At 42.2% G+C, this 20903-nt stretch overlaps 1 protein-coding gene across 3 annotated transcripts in view; it reads left to right on the top strand.

Annotated features, from left to right (window-relative positions):
• Positions 1–20903, top strand: part of INSC (INSC spindle orientation adaptor protein) — a 161413-nt gene that overhangs the window by 42784 nt on the left and 97726 nt on the right. For 2 of the 3 annotated variants that reach the window (XM_072619554.1, XM_072619553.1), the window contains exon 2: positions 1649–1749. In XM_072619554.1, the coding sequence (XP_072475655.1) occupies positions 1694–1749 (56 nt within the window). In that variant the 5' untranslated portion in view covers positions 1649–1693. Of the gene's footprint in view, positions 1–1648; positions 1750–8709; positions 9062–20903 lie in introns of those variants that run through there. The other variant, XM_072619555.1, reaches the window with a different exon arrangement.

Here is a 20903-nt window from a genome sequence, read left to right on the forward strand (position 1 = left end):
GCTATTATTATCATATCATCCATGTACTTGCTGTTTCTCTAGAGGGCAGGGACTTCTTTATTTTTGTGTTTGTAACTTCATCTCTTAGCACCGTTTGTGGTGCATAGTAGGTACTTAATGAAAGCTTGAATGACTTAAATTCCATAGGCAGTGGGGGACATATTAATTTAGTAGTATTGATAGTGGACCTATTAGCTAAGGTTACTGAGGGCTAATGAAGAGCCTGGATCAAGAGTGGGGAACCTGCAACCTCGAGGCCATGTGTAGCCCTCTAGGTCTTCAAGTATGGCCCTTTGACTGATCCAAGATTCACAGAACAAATCCCCTTAATAAAAGGATTAGCTGAAATAAGAAATCTAAGAGACAGAACAGTGTATGGGCACCATAGTTGGAGAGGTTCTAGGTGATTGTCTTGTGGGGAGCTGACCCCCTTGAGAGTCAGGAAGAGGCTGAACTTTTTAATTCCCTGTTGTGGGGTAGGAGAGTCTAAATTCATGGGGCCCTACCTCGGACTGGGCCATCTCTTTGGAAGGTGCACCTTGAAGAATGCAGTGAGGGCTGGCTTGGGAGGAGGAACATGTAGAGTTTCAGTCGCAGATCTACCATTAATTAATTAACACAAGATCTTGGATAAGTCACTTACTGGACCTATAAATGAGATAATTTGGTGAAGGTCCCTAGTTCTAAATCTGTAGGATACATTCTGGGAGAAAAACCATTTCTTGTAACTTCTGAGATCAAATGTAACAAGGATCAGGCTCCCAGCAATTTATACACTTGGGTAAAGGGAAAACCCAGCTTGTCTCACAAATGAGTCCTGAGGAACATCTTTCATCTTTTCAAATCACGTTCTCTAAAGAGAAAATGGTAGGGGAAATCTTGGGAATTTTCCATTAAGAAGAAAGAAATGCATTACAGGTTCTCTCCAACCATCTCCAGGGAGCAGGATGATTTCAACTGGATGGGGACTCTCTCCCCGAGTGCATTACTATGGGCCAATTGTTATCTCAGTGGGAATTATGTCTGAGCACTAATGCATGTGTGAAGTCTTGTGGTAAGGTTATTCCAGAAAGAGAACACTCAGGATCTTCTGGTCTGAGAGTTATTTTGCACTGTTTAGTTTTACCTAAACCTCAACGCAGCCCCATGTGGTGGGCAAGGGGAACATCCCCCACTATACAGATGACAGCGTGAAGACTCTGACTCACTTGGCCCCCGGGGGGCCACATCCAGTTAGTGTCAGGGTGAGGATTCTGGGAGGAGAGCAGGCTACCTCATAACATATCCCTTCTCTTGGCTCACACAAGTCTTGACTTGGCTGGGCTCTTAAGATCTTAATGGGTGGTCCAAACTAGAAATTATGGCTGAGGAGAGGGTCAGTTTCTGACTCAACAAGGAAGAAGATGTCATAACAAAAGTTTACAGGTCAAGACAGTGCCCAAGATAGTCAGATGTCGTGGGCTGAAATTCTGTCTTTGCCTTTAACTCTCTGAGTGACCTTAAAGGCCTTTCTTTGTCATCTGTAAAAAGAGAGGATTGAATTATACAGTCTCCAAGTCCCTAACGTTCAATGTCATTGATTTCTTGACCTAGCTCTGTGCTCCTGGTCTAGGCTATCACCAATAACCATGTTCTCTTTTCCTTCTAGGGACCAGACAGTTGTGACCAAGCCTTGCTCCAGATTGGGATAAACATGATGGCATTTCCAGGGGTTAGCCACTTGGACTCTATCCCATTGCCTGGTCAGGGGTAAGTGTAGTGACACCCCTTTAAGAACTGACCGACAGTCTCTGAATCTTCCCTTTCTCCTTCTCCCCATTCCTCATTCTGAATGCTGTTGAACTCCAGTCTTAAGATTTTGAGTCTGGAAATGACCATTCCTGGGCATACCAAGTTCTGGGAAGTGAAACCAGATTAGGGGTGTGAAAAATTGGAATCTATCTCCAGTGAGCTTGGGTAGGAATTATTTACCCTCTAAGCCCCTAAGTTTCCTTGTCTAGGAAATGGGGAAAACATTTTTTGCTCCTTAGGAATGTTGGAAGGAAAAATGAGGCCATGAATGTAAAGGATTCTGAGTTCTTACCATTATCATTAAAATAGTGTGAAGAGCTTATTTTCCTACATCCTTGGGATAAGGAAACCTGGCAGGCCCCTTGTCCCTGGAAAATGAAAGAGTGGAAGGGAAGGGAAGGAGAAGAGAGAGGTTGCTTGGTGCACTTTGAAATCAAATAAATTGGCACCAATTTATTTAGTTTGGTTAGATAAAGATTAAGATTAAGAAGATGAAGATAGTAAGTGAAAAGATGTCTCTTTTCTGTAAACTATGTTCCACATGTTGTACATGATTCCCAACTGCTTAACATTCTCTGACTCTGACTCTGTATTCTCCAATTATATTTGAAACTCTTCCATTGCGTACCTGTAATTATACTTCTTTGGTTATGCCACTGGCTTGCAGACAGAAGATCTGAGTAGGGTGGCATATTTAGATATATATGCGCTCACACACGTATGTATATACACCATATATATGTATATATACACATACATTCACACATGTGGACATATGAACATGAATCCCTAGGAGTGGTCTGGACTTACCACTCACTTGAAATTCCTTCTGAGATACACACCTTCTGACATTGGGAGATCTGTTCATGAATCTTCCTACTCCATGGTCTGAGGCTAAGAAATTGGACAGGAAAAGGAGAAAAGAGAGTTTCTAGGCTTTTCAAAGAAAACAGCTCGCCTGATGGCCTTTAATCTTTAATCCCTGACCTTGTTCCCCAGCTGGTATGTGTGTGGGAAAGGATATACACAGTTCATGACTAGACTTTAAATACTGGCTACCAATTGATATGTGTGGAATAGATTGGAGATTATTTGGATGAGATGCTATCTGTTTAAACAAATGCCATCTCTACCTTATATACACAAGAGGGGGCAGAGCCAAACAAACTTGTCCTCTAGAAACATTCTTTTGCCTTCCATTTGTGTTGGTATGATGCGAATCCAGCTGTGTGGTCCTTGGCAAGTCACTTACCCTCTGTCTACCTCAGTTTCCTCAACAATAAAAAATGGGAAAAATAAAAACACCTATCTCAGGGTTATTGTGACCATCAATAAGATGGTTTATCAATAAGATAAAGTTTGTAATGTACTTAGCCCAGTGCCTGGAACATAGTAGGTTCTTAATAAATATTTGTTTTTTTATTTCTCTATTCATCTATCTAGTCACCTATTTATTCATTCCTTGTCTATTTACTTATTCACTCATTCATTCACTTATTCACTCATTTTTAAAATTTATTTATTTATCTATCTGTCTCTCAATCTATTTATCTATTTGACTGGATCACCCTCTCTTGCCCAGGCTGGAAGTGCAAGGGTTATTTGCAAACCTGCTCCCATTCTGATAAGCACAGGAACTTTGACCTGCTCCATTTTCCACTTGGGCTGTTTTTCCTTTTCTTAGGCAACCTCATGGTCCCCCACTCTAGAGAACTTGCCATGTTAATGCTGAATTTAATGTGGCTTAGCCCGTTGTAACTCAGAACTTAATGAGCTCAAGAGATCCACCATCCTCAACTTCTGTAGTGGAAGGGATTACAGGTATGTGCCTCCATACATGGTGGGGCTAGGAGGTGGTACTTGTGCAAGAGTATGGAGGCAGAAATCCAAACAAAAGATCTTAGAATTGGAAAGGATCTTAGTATTCATCTGGCTCAACCCACACTTGAAAGGGATACTCATTATATCATACCTGGCAGGTGGTCATCCAGTCTTTACTGAAATGTCACATATGAGGAATAGCTAGCCAGTCAATTTGTCTGGAATGGAGCCATTTCCAAAGGGGTATAATATGAAATAGGACTGAAAAGGTGGATGTGAGCCATACTGTAGAGTTTTTTAAACACTAGGCTGAGAATTTAGTATTTTTTTTCTAGAAGCAATAGGGAGGCACTGAGGATTTTTGAGCATGCATGTCTGTGGAGGTGTGGTCAGATCGATATTTTAGGAATATTAATAAGATAACTATGTGGAGGAAGGATTGGAGAAGGGAGACGTAGAGGATCAAGGAGACTAACTAAGAGGCTATTGCAATAGTCCAGGTGAGTGTCGAATGAGGAAATGGGGGATTAATGAGAGAGATGTGGAGGCAGAAGTAATCTAACTTGGAATTTGATTTCCTGGTTATTCCACAGGGCTCCAAAGGGGAGAAGTAAGACCAATAGGTGTAGCCTACAGAGAAGTAGAGTTTGCCTCGGTGTAAGGAAATACAGCTTAGAGCTGAGCTGTTTAAAGATGGGCTGCCTCAGGAGGTGAACTTCTTGTTGTGAGACATTAGAGGTCTGCTACAAATATTTTTACTCATAAAGGACCGTTTCCTCCTTCTTTGATCTCTTTGGGGGTATAGGCTCAGTGATGATATAACTGGGCCAAAGGGTATGCAGTTGAGTAGCTTCTGGGGCATCTGAACATCCCCTGTTCTGTGAGGGCACCACCATTTTTCCTGCTGCTTAGAGTGACGGCTTGCTGTTGTCCTCAACTTTTCACTCTTACTCATATCTACATTCCATTTTGAAGCATTCCTTCTTCTAAGGAACTCTGCGTAGGGATGGAAATTAAATCTATGGAAGCTACATGCATATATATGTGTATATATATATATATATATACACATGTGCATGCATGCTTGTATGCATGTATGTTTGTATGTGTGTATCTATCTCTACCTACCTACCTACTGACCTATCTACCTACCTACCTACCTATCTATCTATCTATCTATCTATCTATCTATCTATCTATCTATCTATCTATCTATCTATCTATCTATCTATCTATCTTTCTATCTTTCTATCTATCTATCTATCTATCTATCTATCTATCTATCTATCTATCTATCTATCTATCTATCTGTCTATCTGTCTATCTGTCTATCTGTCTATCTGTCTATCTGTCTATCTGTCTATCTGTCTGTCTGTCTGTCTGTCTATCTATCTTTCTATCTATCCTTCCATCCATCCATCCATCCATCCATCCATCCATCCATCCATCCATCCATTCATCCATCCATCTATCTCTATGTCTATCTGTCTCTATGTCTATCTATCTCTATGTCTATCTGTCTATCTCTATGTCTCCCTATCTCTATGTCTATCTATCTATCTCTATGTCTATCTGTCTATCTATCTATCTATCTATCTATCTATCTATCTATCTATCTATCTATCTATCTATCTATCTATGATCACCAAGTGGGAGAATGTAAAAAGATAAGGAGAAGAATTGATGCCAACCTGGAGGGATATTTCTCATTAAGGACCCCCTGATCTTGGCTATATTTTGTTAATATTTTCATCATTTACTTGTATTAAGTCATAGATGGCATGCTTTTTTTGAATTCTCAGGTAACACATTCCTGGAAAGCATAAATAATGCATTGGGTAACAGAGTTAGGAACTAGAAAAATCTTAGCAGACTGTAATAATGAACTGAACTTAATAAGGGCATGCTTAATAGCATTAAATGTAAAGTCCTATGTAGGGATTCAAAAAATCAATTGTTCAAGTATGGGACGGGGAGAAATGCACAGATAGATCACTGTTTTTCTGAAAAAAGATCTGGGGTGTTTCATTCAACTAAAAACAGCATGATTTTACAACCAGGACAGCTAATGCAATCTCAGGCTTCACTAACATAATCATGGTGTCCGGGAAGAGGGATAGGTAATCTTGTTTGTTGTCTACCTGGGTCAGAGTCCATTTGGAATAGTGTGTTCAAGTCTGAGTACTATAATTTAGGAAAAATGTTACCTTCAGAGAAGGACAGCCAGGACAGTAAGGAGTTTGAAGACCATTCCATAGGCAGGTCAAGTTGTATGACCAGTTGTAGATGGATCTTTCACCAGGAAAAGAGAAGATTTAAGGGGAATGTCACAACTGTTAGTAACTATTTGAAAATCTTTTGTGAGGGAGAGGAATTATATTTGTTTTATTTAGTCTTAGAGGAAGGAAGGAAGAAGATAAGCATTCATCTAAGCTCTTACTATGTGTCAGGTACTGTGCTAAACATAAAGGAGAAAGGATGGAATGAAGTAGTGTATGGAGTAGAGGTTCTCAAAGTACGATCTGGGGAGCCCTAGTAATTGCTGAGATCATTTCAGTGAATAACGGAGGTCAGAAATATTTTCTCATAATACTAAGATAGTCTAATATGGCAGATATTGATAGATATAGCCAGGGATTTACTGGAGTCAGCTCAAACCAGCTGGCAAAAGCTGATTGGTAAATTTCAATGTGAGCATTTACACCTTGGAAATAGACAAATGACACAAAGCAGGAGTTGATTTATTGTTTATTTATTTATTGTTCAGACTTAAGAAAGTGATGGGGGAAAATGTTAATAATGCAGGTTAATCTTAAAAGTGTGTGGTGTGTGCTCTCCCCTCCTTCCCCCGGGGCTGGTTGTTAAACATTTACCAGCAGACCACTGACTATGACCTAGTGGTTTATAAATAAAAGCTCTTTGGGAGAGGGGTCCTCAATAGTTTTTAAGGGTATAAAGGGATCTTGAGACCAAAAAGTTTGAGATCTGTTGGTATAGAGAGGGCACTGGACTCAGAGTCAGGGGAAGCCCAGAATCAACTATGTTTGCTTGATACTTACTGGCTGTGTTACTATGGACAGCTTAAGCTTCCTAGTCTCAGTTTCCTGCAAAATCTGCCTATTAAAATCTGTGTAACAAACCATGTGCAATTGTTGTGAGGGTAAACTGAGGTCAATTGTGTAGAGTACTATATAGATAGATGTCAGATGTTGCCTCTGCCGCTACTACTCATTATTATTTTTGGCTCCATACAAACAAATAAAAACCTTTTGAAGAGCTAGATTTATCCAGACTAGGTTCCTCTGGGAAGCAGTGATTTTTTTCCTTACTGAAACTCTTCAGGCAAAGACTGGATAATTTGCTCATTGGGCATACTGTAGAGAGAATTTCTATCTTAAAGGGTATTGGATTAAGTGACCTCTGAAATTTTTTACAAAGGTGAGATAATATCCATGACACCACGAATCTTGAGTTGATGGTTGGGTTCTATCAGGAGAACCTGGGTTGGTTGTAGTGCTTGAAAAAGACCAAAATTTTGACCTCATGATGTTGGAGTCAAAGTACAGTGTGTCTGACGGTGACTGAACAGACCAATACAAGCTACTGCAATTCTGCTTTGCTCATAGAGCACAGTGCCTTCTTTGATGTGGGCACGCCATGCTGGCCGGTTCTGTGGCAGTGTCTCCCATGATTCCAAAGTTCTCCAGAGAGCCCTTGACAGTTGTTCCTGTATCACTTCTGACTGTTAAGAATCCCTGATCATGTATCCTGTTGGGAAAGGGTTTCTTCAGGGTGTAGTCCACGCAAAGAGATAGAGGGATGAGCTGGTGAATCCTGCCAGGGAGATAGTATACAGGGAACCTTGTGGGAGTAGAGAGGGTAGTTCAAGAGAGAAAGGCAGATACTTCCATCTGTAACAAGACGGGAGGCCAGGCTTATTTTTGTTCCAGCTTTTCCACCCACAGCAGAGTGGAGCGTGCACTTAATTTGGAGTTAAAAGATCTCAGTTCAAATCCTCACTCTGACTTACTATCTATGTGACCTTGGGCAAGTCTTTTTGTTTCTGTGGGCCTTGATTTTCTCACCCCCCCCATCTTAAAAAGAGGCAGTAGGGAGTGGGGAGATTGATTTAATCTCTAAGCTGCTTTCCTTCTTTAAGTCCTATGATCCTATAATCTAATATCATAGGGTTATTTAGATGATAAGAGGAGAGAGACATAAATATGAAAGTGCTTTGGAAATAAACATTTCTTCTCTGTGGCAGGACAATGTGTGTTGGTGTGTGTGTGCGTGTGTGTGTGTGTGCGTGTGTGTGTGTGTGTGATTATTTGCTGACATATTCATTAGGTACTTTCAATCATTAATAAATCAATATTTATTAAGCACCTACTATGTGCCAGGAACCATGTCAAATTTTGGGGATACAAAAAGAGGCAGAAGACAGTCCCTGCCCTCAAGGAGCTTACAACATAATGAAATTGACTTTGAGGGTAAAATAAATCACAAGATAACATGAATATGTTTTTTTGTTGTTGGAGAAAAGCCTTAAAATCAATATTAAAATATTCCCTTTGACTATTAATGGTCAGTTCTGCTGCTGAGAGACTGGGACAGGTGTTGGCATGGGTGATTTAGGACTACCAAATGTTTCCTGGTGTGGAATCAGCCTACAGTTCCATATTTAATTTATTCTTTGGAAAGAGTCTGGTGAACAGAATCCCAGGGACACTATCCTGTTAATTACATCCCTTTGGTGATGGTGATGGTGGGGGAATGTGAACATGCTCTGTTCGTAGAAAATACCAATTTCTTTTTTGCCAGCATGTCTGAGGGGTTAATTTGTTGAGCCTGATTCAGTATTGCTACTGGCCTGTCTCTTTCCTCTGGCTCTCCTTTCCCTAGGTCCCTTTCACAGGGACTAACACCCAGGGTTATTGTCAGCTGGTAAATAATTAATGGAGCATAATTGACTTTTTTCTGCTCTGTTTCACTGGAACAGAATTTTCCTGCACAGCTTCATTGTTCCCTTTAATATGAAAAGAAAAATATCCTGTTGTGCCCATTCTAGTTGGAAATTCTTTCCTAATCAAGCTGATTTGAACTCAAGACCTTTAGGGTGTCGGCCTTGAGAAACAAATAAACAAATGATTGTGAGTGTCAGGGAAAAGAAATAAAACCAAAACCCTAGCTTGAAGAAAGGGGAGAAGGAAGAAGCCCAGAGTATGGCCTGAGCACCTGAGGAAGCAGGGCAGGTCCAATGAGAGCAATGCCATGGCACACCCTTGATGGATGACACCATAGGGTACCTTGGGCAGCCAGAGGCCGGTGCTAGGGGGCAAACACTCAGCAAGCAGTTTTAACAGCACAAGGAAATTCCTCCCCAGTCATGGTCTTGTGGGTTCCTGCCTGAGGCTGGCCTGGACATTGTGCCAGGTCTGTGGGATGTTAGGTGAGTCTGAGGAGGATGGGTATGGAGCTGGTTCTGTGTGAAATTTAAGGGGTTTATGGGTGGGGAGTTTGAAGACCTGTGTTTCTATCTTATCATCTTACTAGATTATAAACTTCATGAAGGCAGACCTTGTCTAGGCCAACCTTGCATGGTATAGAGGAAGGAAGACTGAATTTGGAGTCAGGACCTCACTTAGAATCCTAGCTTTGATATTTAAGTTCTTTTGTGTCCTTGGACAGATCAATTTATCTTTCTAGGCTTCAATTTCTATTGTAAAATGAGGAATTTAGACAGTCTCATGTGTCTCTTTCAGTTTTAAACCAGATTCTGAATGTGAATCTATAGCTTTTCTAGAATCCTGGCTCCAATACTGATCGTGTGTGTGACCTTGGGAACAAGGCAGCTAGGTAGCTGGACCTGGAGTCAGAAAGAGCCCATTTAGGAATTTTTTGACAGAGAAATGGAGTGGTTTGCCATTTTTTTCTCTAGTTCATTTTACAGATAAGGAAACTGAGGCAAACTGGGTGAAATGACTTGCCCAGGGTCACACAGCTAGTAACTGTCTGAGGTCAGATTTGAACTCAGGAGGATGAGTCTTTCTCATCTGCCCTGTCCTCTATTCAATGGGTCACTTACTTGCCCCAAATGTGGGGAAAGCAGTTTTAAAATTAAGAGATAAAGCCTGGACCTATGATTTCATTACAGCCTATATTGAACTCTCAGAAGAGGAAACTGTTTTTTACCAATGCTGGTTGCCACTTACTCTTCAACTTAGAGTCTCAGAGATTCTCCATTGCTCATGGCCATACAAAGCAGCCTGAGTTCAAGGTAGGACTTTAACTGAGGTTTTCTGGTTTCTGAAACCAGCCCAGTATCCACTATTCCAGGCTTCCACCTCTCACTAGAAAACTAAATGGTAGAGAAATGGAAACTACCATTCGTATTATTTATTTAAATGTCATGGTATATCGATTGAGGTTCTTGACAGAGCATTAAATCAGTTTCACAAATGAATTCTCTGGGCCTGGATCTGAGAGGACAGACTCAGGAACTAAGGACTTCCTGAGAAAGCTGGTGCCTAGGGTTAAAGGGACAGAGCCCACTCTCTCTGATCTTCCTCTGGGCCCCTGTGAGGAAGGAGGTTTTTCCTGAGCTCTCCAGTGATCATTTTGGGGTGGCTGAATGTGAGACTGTCTCTTGGTCAGATAATAGCTTGCATATGTGCTCTCTTGAACTGTGGTTAGCTTGCTTTCTGCTGCACTGCTATTTTCTAAGCATGCGGTGAAATGTGCAGACAGTAAATGCCAATTAGATAACTGGATATTTTTCTGCTGTTTAAGTTGCAATGCCAGTAAAAACTCTTTCTCTTGTTTCATCTCCCAAAAATAAATCCACAAGAAAACAGGAGGTGACCTCACTAAAACGGGGGGAAACAACGATTCAACATTTTCCCCCTTTCGAACAGAAGATGTCTTGATGAATTCCTGTGTCATGTCTAGAATTGCCATCCCTTCAGAAATTATGAGATCTTAGAAATCGAAATCCTTGATTTTGCTGATGAGGAAGGCAAAGGAGGCTAAGAAAAATGACCCAGCTTGCACCGGTAGCTTAATAACAGAACCAGGGCTGGATGCCTGGTTTCTTCACCCCCCCAACGGGCTTTCTTTCTACTGTGCCAGAACTGTCTCCATTGAGAAGCCTCTTGGATGAGAGGAGGGTAATGACCACAGTGAGAGATAATGACTGGAAATCTTACCACATGCTGAAGGAAATGAGGACATTTAACCTGGAGGAGAGAGGACACAATCATTGTCTCTATCCTGTATAGGAAAACTAGATGATTAGCATAGTTTTGCTTACCCCTAGAGGCAGAACCCCCATAGACGGGTTAAAAGTAGGCAGATTTTTGTATACCATTAAGGACAAACTTTCTAATAACTGGAGCTGTCCAGCAGTAAGATGGACTGACCCAGAAGGTTAAGGAGCTCTGTGTCACTGGAGGGATACATGAATAAGATAGATAACCAGCCTTAGGGGAAGCTGTAGGAAGGATTTTTTTACTTGTTAGGAAGTTAGATTAGGCAGTTTCTAAGTTTCCTTCTGTGTTTGAACTCCTAGGATTCTGTGACTTTTATTCTTTTTTCTTTTTTTTATTTTAAATTTATTTAACTTTTAACATTCATTTTCACAAAATTTTGGGTTCCAAATTTTCTCCCCATTTGTCCCCTCCTCCACCCCAAAACACCAAGCATTCTAATTGCCCATATCACCAATCTGCCCTCTCTTCTATCATCCCTTCCTTCCCTTGTCCCCATCTTCTCTTTTGTCCTGTAGGGCCGGATAACGTTCTATACCCCATTACCTGTATTTCTTATTTCCTAGTAGCAAGAACAGTACTCGACAGTTGTTCCTATAACTTTGAGTTCCAACTTCTCTTCATCCCTCCCTCCCCACCCATTCTCTTTGGAAGGCAAGCAATTCAATATAAGCCATATCTGTGTAGTTTTGCAAATGACTTCCATAATAGTCATGTTGTGTAAGACTAACTATATCTCCCTCCTTCCTATCTGGCCCCCCATTGCTTCTATTCTGTCTTTTGATCCTGTCCCTCCCCAAGAGTGTTGACTTCAAATTGCTCCCTCCTCCCATTGCCCTCCCTTCCATCATCCCCCCCACCCTGCTTATCCCCTTCTCCCCCACTTTCCTGTATTGTAAGATAGGTTTTCATACCAAAAGGAGTGTGCATTTTATTCCTTCCTTTAGTCAAATGTGATGAGAGTAAACTTCATGTTTTTCTCTCACCTCCCCTCTTTTTCCCTCCACTAAAAAGTCTTTTGCTTACCTCTTTTATGAGAGATAATTTGCCCCATTCCATTTCTCCCTTTCTCCTCCCAATATATTTCTCTCACTGCTTGATTTCATTTTTTTAAGATATGATCCCATCCTCTTCAATTCACTCTGTGCTCTCTGTCTCTCTTTGTGTGTGTGCGTGTGTGTGTGTGTGTGTGTGTGTGTGTGTGTGTAATCCCACCCAGTACCCAGATACTGAAAAGTTTCAAGAGTTTCAATATTATCTTTCCATGTAGGAATGTAAAGAGTTCAACTTTATGTTTAAGTCCTTTATGACTTCTCTTTGCTGTTTACCTTTTCATGCTTCTCTTCATTCTTGTGTTTGAAAGTCAAATTTTCTTTTCAGCTGTAGTCTTTTCATCAAGAATGCTTGAAAGTCCTCTATTTCATTGAAATACCATTTTTTCCCCTGAAGTATTATACTCAGTTTTGCTGGGTAGGTGATTCTTGGTTTTAGTCCTAGTTCCTTTGACTTCTGGAATATCCTATTCCACACCCTTTGATCCCTTAATGTAGAAGCTGCTAGATCTTGTGTTATTCTGATTGTATTTCCACAATACTTGAATGGTTTCTTTCTAGCTGCTTGCAATATTTTCTCCTTGACCAGGGAACTCTGGAATTTGGCCACAATGTTCCTAGGAGTTTCTTTTTTTGGATCTCTTTCAGGAGATAATTGGTGGATTATTTCAATATTTATTTTGCCCTCTGGTTCTAGAATATCAGGACAGTTTTCCTTGATAATTTCATGAAAGATGATGTCTAGGCTCTTTTTCTCATCATGGCTTTCAGGTAGTCCCATAATTTTTAAATTGTCTCTCCTGGATCTATTTTCCAGGTCAGTTGTTTTTCCAATGAGACATTTCACATTATCTTCCATTTTTTCATTCTTTTGGTTTTGTTTTGTTATTTCTTGGTTTCTCATAAAGTCATTAGCCTCCATCTGTTCCATTCTAATTTTGAAAGAACTATTTTCTTCAGTGAGCTTTTGGACCTCCTTTTCCATTTGGCTAATTCTGCTTTTGAAAGCATTCTTCTCCTCATTGGCTTTATGAACCTCTTTTGCCAATTGAGTTAGCCTATTTTTCAAGGTGTTATTTTCTTCAGCATTTTTTTGGGTCTCCTTTAGCAAGGTGTTGACCTGCTTTTCATGCTTTTCTTTCATCTCTCTCATTTCTCTTCCCAGTTTTTCCTCCACCTCTCTAACTTGATTTTCAAATTCCTTTTTGAGCTCTTCCATGGCCTGAGCCCATTGAATATTTATTTTGGATGTTTGGGATACAGAAGCCTTGACTTCTATGTCTTTCCCTGATGGTAAGTTTTGTTCTTCCTCATCTGAAAGGATGGCAGGAGATATCTGTTCACCAAGAAAGTAACCTTCTATGGTCTTATTTTTTTTCCCTTTTCTGGACATTTTCCCAGCCAGTTACTTGACTTCTGAGTTTCCTCTCCACACCCACCTCACCTCCAGTTCCACTCAGCTAGCACTTGGGCAAATGCTACTTCCCAGCAGCAGGGCTTTGGGGGGGGGGCGGGCTGCTATTCAGTGTGAGATTAAGTTCAAGTGCTCAGGTGGGGGCAGGGCTTAGTTCCATCGGGGGGGGGGGGGGGGGGGGGTTTACACGGTGATCTTCAACAATGGATCTACAATGGATCTGGGCTCCTGCCTGCTTTGGGAGCCCCTGTCTGCTGCTGCCTCTGCTGCTGCCTCCCAAGGGGGCCTGAGTTATGGAGACACCCCACTCCCCTCTCCACAAGCTGAAAAGACCCTCTCACTGACCTTTGGCGCCTGTGGGTGGAGGGACCTGTGCTGTGGCTGGAGATTCTGTCCCTGAAGCCTGCTCAGATCTGCTCCTCTCGGTGCCAAGTGGCCAAGGCAGGGCTGGGCTCTGCTCTGGATCCGGTGCACGACTGACCTTTTGGGTCAGTTTTTCAGGTCTCTCTGGAACAGACATCTCCTCCACTCTGTTGTTCTGTGGCTTCTGCTGCTCCAGAATTTGTTGGGAGTTCTTCTTCATAGGTATTTTATGGCCTGTGGGTTATGAGCTAGTATATGTGTATCTTTCTACTCTGCCATCTTGGCTCCTCCCCCCGGAAGCTTTTATGTGACTTTTATTCTTTAACAGAAAAGAGTGACCAAGTTTGAGTTTTCCTAGCCCTGGGCCAAGGCTGCCTTTTGATACCTCTAAGTTGATATGATGCTAGTAAACGTCATGCTTCTCCACCTGGATGTCCCTCTTGCCACCCATCTGAGGGTGATTATTACCATAGCTTCCTAATCTATCTCCCTGCTTCAGCTTCTTCCTCTTTCTACTTCATCCTTCCCACATTCACCCAAGTGGTGTTTCTGAAGCACTCAGTTTGTCCAGGTTACTTCTCTGCTCAACAAATTTCAAAGGCTTCCTATTATCTTAGGATAAAATGCAAATTCCCCTGCTTGGTATCCAAAGCCCTTCACAACCTGATTCCAACCTACTTTTCCATTATTTATTATATAGAAAATCCCTTTATGTCCTCTGTGGTCCAGCCAAACTGGTCTTGTAGTTATTCATGGCTACTGACATTCCATCTACTGACTCTGTGATTTGAACAGGTGTTACCCCTTACCTGGAAAGCATCCCTTCCTCACTTTCACCTTTTAGACTGCCTGGCTGTCTTCAAAGTTCAGCTCACATATTCCCTCCTGCATGAGGCTTTCCTGATTCCCCCTAGTTGCCTCCCCCTGCCAAATTTTCCGGGCATTTATTCTGTATATCTTTTTGGGTGTACTTATTTGTGTATCTGATATTTCCCCCTATAGAATATAAGTTTCATGAGGGTGGGGACCTTTTCAGTACCCCACTGTCTAGCACATCGCCTGGCACATGGTAGGTGTGTACTTAATGCTAATATGGGTGTATAATTGTTGCTGGTTAATTGAATGGTGACTGTATTGGGATGAGGAAACTGCAGTGTTTTTAGCTCTTCTCAGATGCTCTAGTATATTTTTGGGAAACATATACATGCTCCTTCAGTAAGGAATGGCTATTTAGGGGAAAGATTAAGATAGAATCTTATCTTGATTAGTTTAAATAATCTCTCTGAAAGGAAGCCAAGGATTTAATTGGTAGAGGGAGCCAGAGAGTTAGTAGCAACTCTTGTCTTCCAGAGAATGTTGAGCCAGAAGGAATTATAGTCATTGGTTCCAAAGGTCATTGGAAGAAAGTTTCTCATTTAAAACTGGCATGCCTGGGAGGTGGTGGAGTTGAGTGGGAAGAGTTCTGACTTAGGAAGGAGAAGACCCAGAGGCCAGCCCTGACTCCATTGCTTTCTAGCTGATTGAGTAATTTTGGACAAGCTCCTTCTCTCTGAGCTTTACTTTCCTGCCTTGCAAAATGAGGGTTGGACTTGACAATGCTCAGGGTGCTCTTAACTTAGTTTTAAGAATCCTCAAGATGGGATGGTGAAACCCTCCTTTGCTGGATTGGGTAATGGCTGCAGGAGAAGAGACTCAGGACAAAATAGGATGCAGTAGTGAATTCATCCTTCCAAACTGTGTTCCTTGTTCCTGGAGGGATCCAAGTACAAGCTGGATAACTAACTTGAGAGGATGCTGCAGGAAGGGTTCTTGCTCTTGCTGGGAGGTTGGGCTAGGGGCCCCTGCCAGCTCTGTCACATCAGAAATGAGTAGAACCCTACACATGTGCTCTGTCTAATATTTTAAGAACCCCAGGGAAAGCTAGGATAGATAGCCAGTGCTTCTGGAGACCCTCAAATCATAGCCAATGTGGCAGCAAGCCTCTCCTTACAGAATAGTCCTACCAAGATGTGATTAACATGGCATTTTAGGTTGGAATCCTGGTCTCACTTTCCAGGGGCAGGGAGCAACTTGATTATTGATTCTCATTCTGAGGAAGCTTCGGAAAATGTCAGTCCTGGAGTCTGATCAGCAGGGCTTGGGTTTCTGAAGAACTGTAATAAGGAAGACACTTATTATAGATGAAAGAACCCTGTTTAGATGGAGGACCAGCTCTGGGACTAACTTACCGGGTAACCTGGAGAACCTCTCTGAGCCTCACTTTCCTCTTCTCTGAGGTGAGGGCATTGAATCAACTTGTTTCTAAAGGCCCTTCCCATTCAATAATTCTAGAAAGCAGATCTAAGATAATGTAAGCTGGTGAGGAAGAAGTATTTGATTTACACATAGGACTCAAACCTGGTAGCATTGACTTAGTCAACATCTATATGACTTTGCATGTTGTCTTCCTTATCAGACTGGAAGCTAATTAAGGGAAGGAACCTTTGTCTTTTTTATATTCCTACCTCTTAGCTCAGTGCCTGGAACATAGTAAGTACTTAATAAATGCCTGTTGACTTGATTTTTTAGATGGCAGCCCCTTAGGTAATTTGAGGGCATGCAGATAGGTAGTTATTAATGAAATTGGGGTTATAAGGATTTTCTAACCATAAGACGGATAGAGACTTGGGATATGGATTTGGATCTTGCTAGCAAGAGGGAAAGGTTCAAAGACAAATTAAATGTCTGAGGGCTTTAATTAGCCATTTAGATAGCTCTAAAAGTGTTTAGCTCATGGAAGCTAAGACTCTGGGAATAGATGGTGAAAATAATGTCATACAAGCTAATAACTTGGGAGCTGATTTGTCTCCCTCTTACGAAAAGAGAAACCACTGAGGATTTTTCATAGCCCAGTGACTGGATATGTGAAGGATTTGCCTTTCTCTTGAGATGCAATGAACCATAGTTCTAGATTGTCTTGAAAGAGAGATGGCAGAGCCCTACTTCTGCTCCTGTGGGGAAGAGATAGCACCTTCAGAAGGGGACAGAAGCTTGGGATGCCCATGCAACAGATGACAGCAAAAGAGATTAAATAGGATGGAGTAGCTAGCAGGAAGCTGATCCAGCAGGAAGCACACTCAGTAAGGGAAGGCACTATGGCCACAAAAGAAGACATTGGTGGTCCTATAGCATTGGAATAGGAGTTGTCTCTCCATAATGCCCTGGCCACATGTGTAAGATCCTTCACGTATGTTTCCTGGGCAGGTCTATTCTTTGTACTGATGATGATGATGATGATGGTGGTAGGTGTGTGTGTTCACAGTAGAATGTACTCATGTTTGGGGGAGGTAAGTTCTACTGCTACTTTTCCTCACCCCCAATTCTACATTAGCAAATGCCTTTGTCTTGAAGAATTGTCTTCTCGTTAAATAACAAAATAAATACATTGGTTGGGGCTGGTGAGAGAGAGGTTTATGTGGATGCGGACCCACAGAGCACTTTGAACCTGGGTTAGTTTTTTTGTGGGGCCTGTGTGTGAGTGGGGGGTGTATCCAGGTGGTACATGTTAAAATTCTTTTCACACATAGATGGGCAAGGGCACAGCTATTGAGGAGATCAAGGCACACCCAGCTTCATTTATAACGTGTAGGCAGGGAGGGCTGAAGGAGAGGAACTAGCAAGTTGAGTGTGTCTGAGTTACATTTTGAACAATTCATTCTCTTGTCCCTGGAAGCCACAGGCCTAATTACTTTCTGCGAATGATGATGGGCTGAGGGCACTAATGGAGTTGGGTACTCACTGGAAGGGCAAGGCTGTGGGGCCTGCTTGACGACAGTAATGTTAGTATATAACATGTGAGTCAGAATGCTAAAAGCTTGGCCACCACTCCAGAGTTCTCATATCCTGTGTGATTTAGCTTTTCAAGCAGGATATTAGATACAAGCTACCTTGTTCTGTGATAAACTGTAGTTTGGCTAAAATTGAGTAGTTTGTACATACAAACTACAGGAGAAATAATCACTGAATCATAGAATCTTCAGACTGGAAGTGCTCTCCAGAGAGCAAACGAGTCATTCTCCTGCGTTTGAGGAACCTTGTATCAAAGATAGTGTGGGAGATTGTCTTCTTTCCCTTGGAAAACAGTTCAGTGTCCAGAGACACTCCATCCCACCCCAGACACTGCCTCAGTGTAGCCCAGTCAAAAGTTCCTTCCTAACATCTTACCTGAGTCCTTTCTGCTCCCACTTAAGCTTATTTTTCATTGGTGATGTAGGGGAGTATGATGTAAGAAGTAATGAAGCAAGGGGAGTAAGACAGATGTCTGTCTTGGGTAGAACTGTTTGAGTCTCTCATTCATCATACTTTAACTCTCCAGGAGAAATTGATGGCCTCGTATCAAATGCATCATCACAAACCTAAGGGCTAGTATCATGGAGATGGTCTTTCCATGGGGTAGAGTTGAGCTGAGAGTCTCAAAGGAGACCCCCACCTGCATTGCTTTTGGGGTCCTAGACACCCATAAGATTTGGGGAATAGCGGTCACTCTACAGTTTTTTTCTAATGTGGATCCTAACAAAACACTTTGCACTAGGTGTGTATTCCTCGCTTTGGGACTTGCCATGTTGGGCAGGGAATCTAAAGTTGAAAAGGAGAACTTTGGTGTAATGGAGAAATCCTGGGATTGGGAATCAGGCCACCTGGGTTCTAATCCCCCTTGTCCATTAATTTTCTGGGTAAATCAAGGGTAGGTCTTTTCTCCTCTCACAATTCTTGAAATGAAGGTGGGAACGAGGTGATCTCCATCCCTCTATTACCGAGCTACTGTTTATATTCTCTTAACAAGAAGGTGGATATTGGGCTCCTTCTCCTTCTGGGAAGCCAGGCAGGAGGGAGGGGCCGCTCTCTCCCTCTCCCTGTAGCCTGGAACCTTTCCTTGGCCCTCTCATCTTGTCCTGCTCCCTGTGCCTCTTAAAACTCCTTGTTTCTTTCATCTTCTAGTCCACTTCTCATTCTATTCCCTAAAACTAAGAGAGGGAGAGTGGCTCCTACAGAGTGATTGGCAGCCCTCCTAGCAAACTGGAAGAGAGACTGGGAAGGGGTGGGAATGTGGGGCCTAGAGAGTGGGAAGAGTACACAGAGGGGGAAGGATAGGACTTACTTGGAGCTTATGTACCCTTTCACCCAGTCCAGACCAAAGCTTGAGTCTCAATGTAACCCCCCACTGTGCTACATCTCCTTGGACCGTCAACTCCCCACCATCTAGCCTGGGTTTCTTGACCCGGATAGTCAACTCTTGCCTTGTCTTGTAGGGGATCTCAGACCTCTCCCCCACTTCAGTCTGCTCCAAAGCCAGCACTTACTGAGAGCTTAATAAATGCTCTGTCTTCTCATTCATCCAGTTGTCCACTCATCATCCATCTCTCCATATCTGTTATCTGTTTCTTTCTTTCTGTCTCTCTCTTTCTCTCTCTTCCTTCCTTCCTTCTCCCTTCCTTCCTTCCTTCCTTCCTTCCTTCCTTCCTTCCTTCCTTCCTTCCTTCCTTTCTTTCTTTCTTTCTTTTTCTTTCTTTCTCTCTCTCTCTTTCTTCCTTCCTTTCTTCCTTTCTTTCTTTCTTCCTTCCTTTCTTTCTTTCTTTCTTTCTTTCTTTCTTTCTTTCTTTCTTTCTTTCTTTCTTTCTTTCTTCCTTCCTTCCTTCCTTCCTTCCTTCCTTCCTTCCTTCCTTCCTTCCTTCCTTTCTTCCTTTCTTCCTTTCTTTCTTTCTTTCTTTCTTTCTTTCTTTCTTTCTTTCTTTCTTTCTTTCTTTCTTTCTTTCTTTCTTTCTTTCTTTCTTTCTTTCTTTCTTTCTTTCTTTTTCTCTCACCCAAACACCTTCTATCTTCAGAGAATATCCCCACTACTATTACTTAATAGGCATAGTTTAACATCTCTCTGGGATTAGATCAGGCTTCAGGGATCATGAAAAAGCTCTGAAAGTCTCTTGTCTGTTCCAAGTATGATAATATGAGAATTGATCTGGTGCTTCAGGAAAGGAACTTTGTTATCACTGTGTAGACCAGGGGCGGGGAACCTGCAGCCTTGAAGCCATATGTGGCCCTCTAGGTCCTCAGGTGCGACCCTTTGATTGAATCCAAACTTTTGGGTGCATAGGGCTGGGCATTCCCCTTACCACAGTTAGGCTGCTTCAGTGGCATGGTCACATCCCCATGGGTTTCTGTGCCTCAGGGCAGACATTCTGGATGACTCCTCCCTGGCTGCCATAGACGGGTCACCAGCCTAAGACCTCTCCCCTGTGATTAAGGCCCTTGTTCTACTTATAGAAAAAAAAAAGCAGTTTCAAGCTCCAGTCCATGGGAAATGAATCTGACCGCATGAGGAAGTCATGGTGCTTTCAAGGCAGTCCTGCAGGGACCATCTCCCCTGTTTCCTAGGCACTTGATTTGGGGTAGGGGTGGGGGAATCTGTTTGCAAATTCAATAAAGCCAAGAGCAGTACCAGGGAATGAGGAGACTAATAGAGGCAGGTCAGTTGCAAGCTACTATGCCACATCCAAAGATGAGGATAATCAACAGCCTAACGAGATATCATCCCTAGACTCTGAAATTAAGACTAGTAGCTTATTATGTGGCGTCATGGCAGCCACTGGCTTGAATTAGACCGGCTGCCTGGGGTTCAGGGAGGATGGGGGAACTTGAATGGGTAACACGGGGCCTTGTTTCTGCCCTGTGTGAGCAAAGAATTCTTTTTTTATTGGGAGCCAATTTAAAATATTTTATTCTCCAGGACAAGAATTGCATTTTTACTTGTTTACAGAACTGATGTAATTGCAATGTTGTTCAGTTCTCTCCCTTTGCACACATTCAGGCATTTAAAAAGTGCCCAGATTTACATAGTAGCTTAAGGATTACTTTTAAACTACCACTGCCTTGGTTACAAATTGGAGTCCTTCAATTTCTGGGCAGTTGTGTGGAAAACTTTCTTCTAGTTCATTTAGTTGGCCTCCCAAAGCATCTCCAGGTGGTACTGTTCCACCCCCTAGAAACCCTCCCAGGCATACCCCGTCCACTCTGACTGCCCTGCCATTCGTTCATGTCCAACTTGGTTTTCTGGGCCAACATACTGGAATGCTTTGACATTTCTTTTCCCAATGTGTTCCTATTTTATGGATAAGGAAAAGAGGCAAATAGGGGTTATATGATATGCAAGGGTTACACAGCTAG

This window comes from Notamacropus eugenii, chromosome 6 (assembly GCF_028372415.1).
Source record: "Notamacropus eugenii isolate mMacEug1 chromosome 6, mMacEug1.pri_v2, whole genome shotgun sequence".
Taxonomy (NCBI): domain Eukaryota; kingdom Metazoa; phylum Chordata; class Mammalia; order Diprotodontia; family Macropodidae; genus Notamacropus; species Notamacropus eugenii.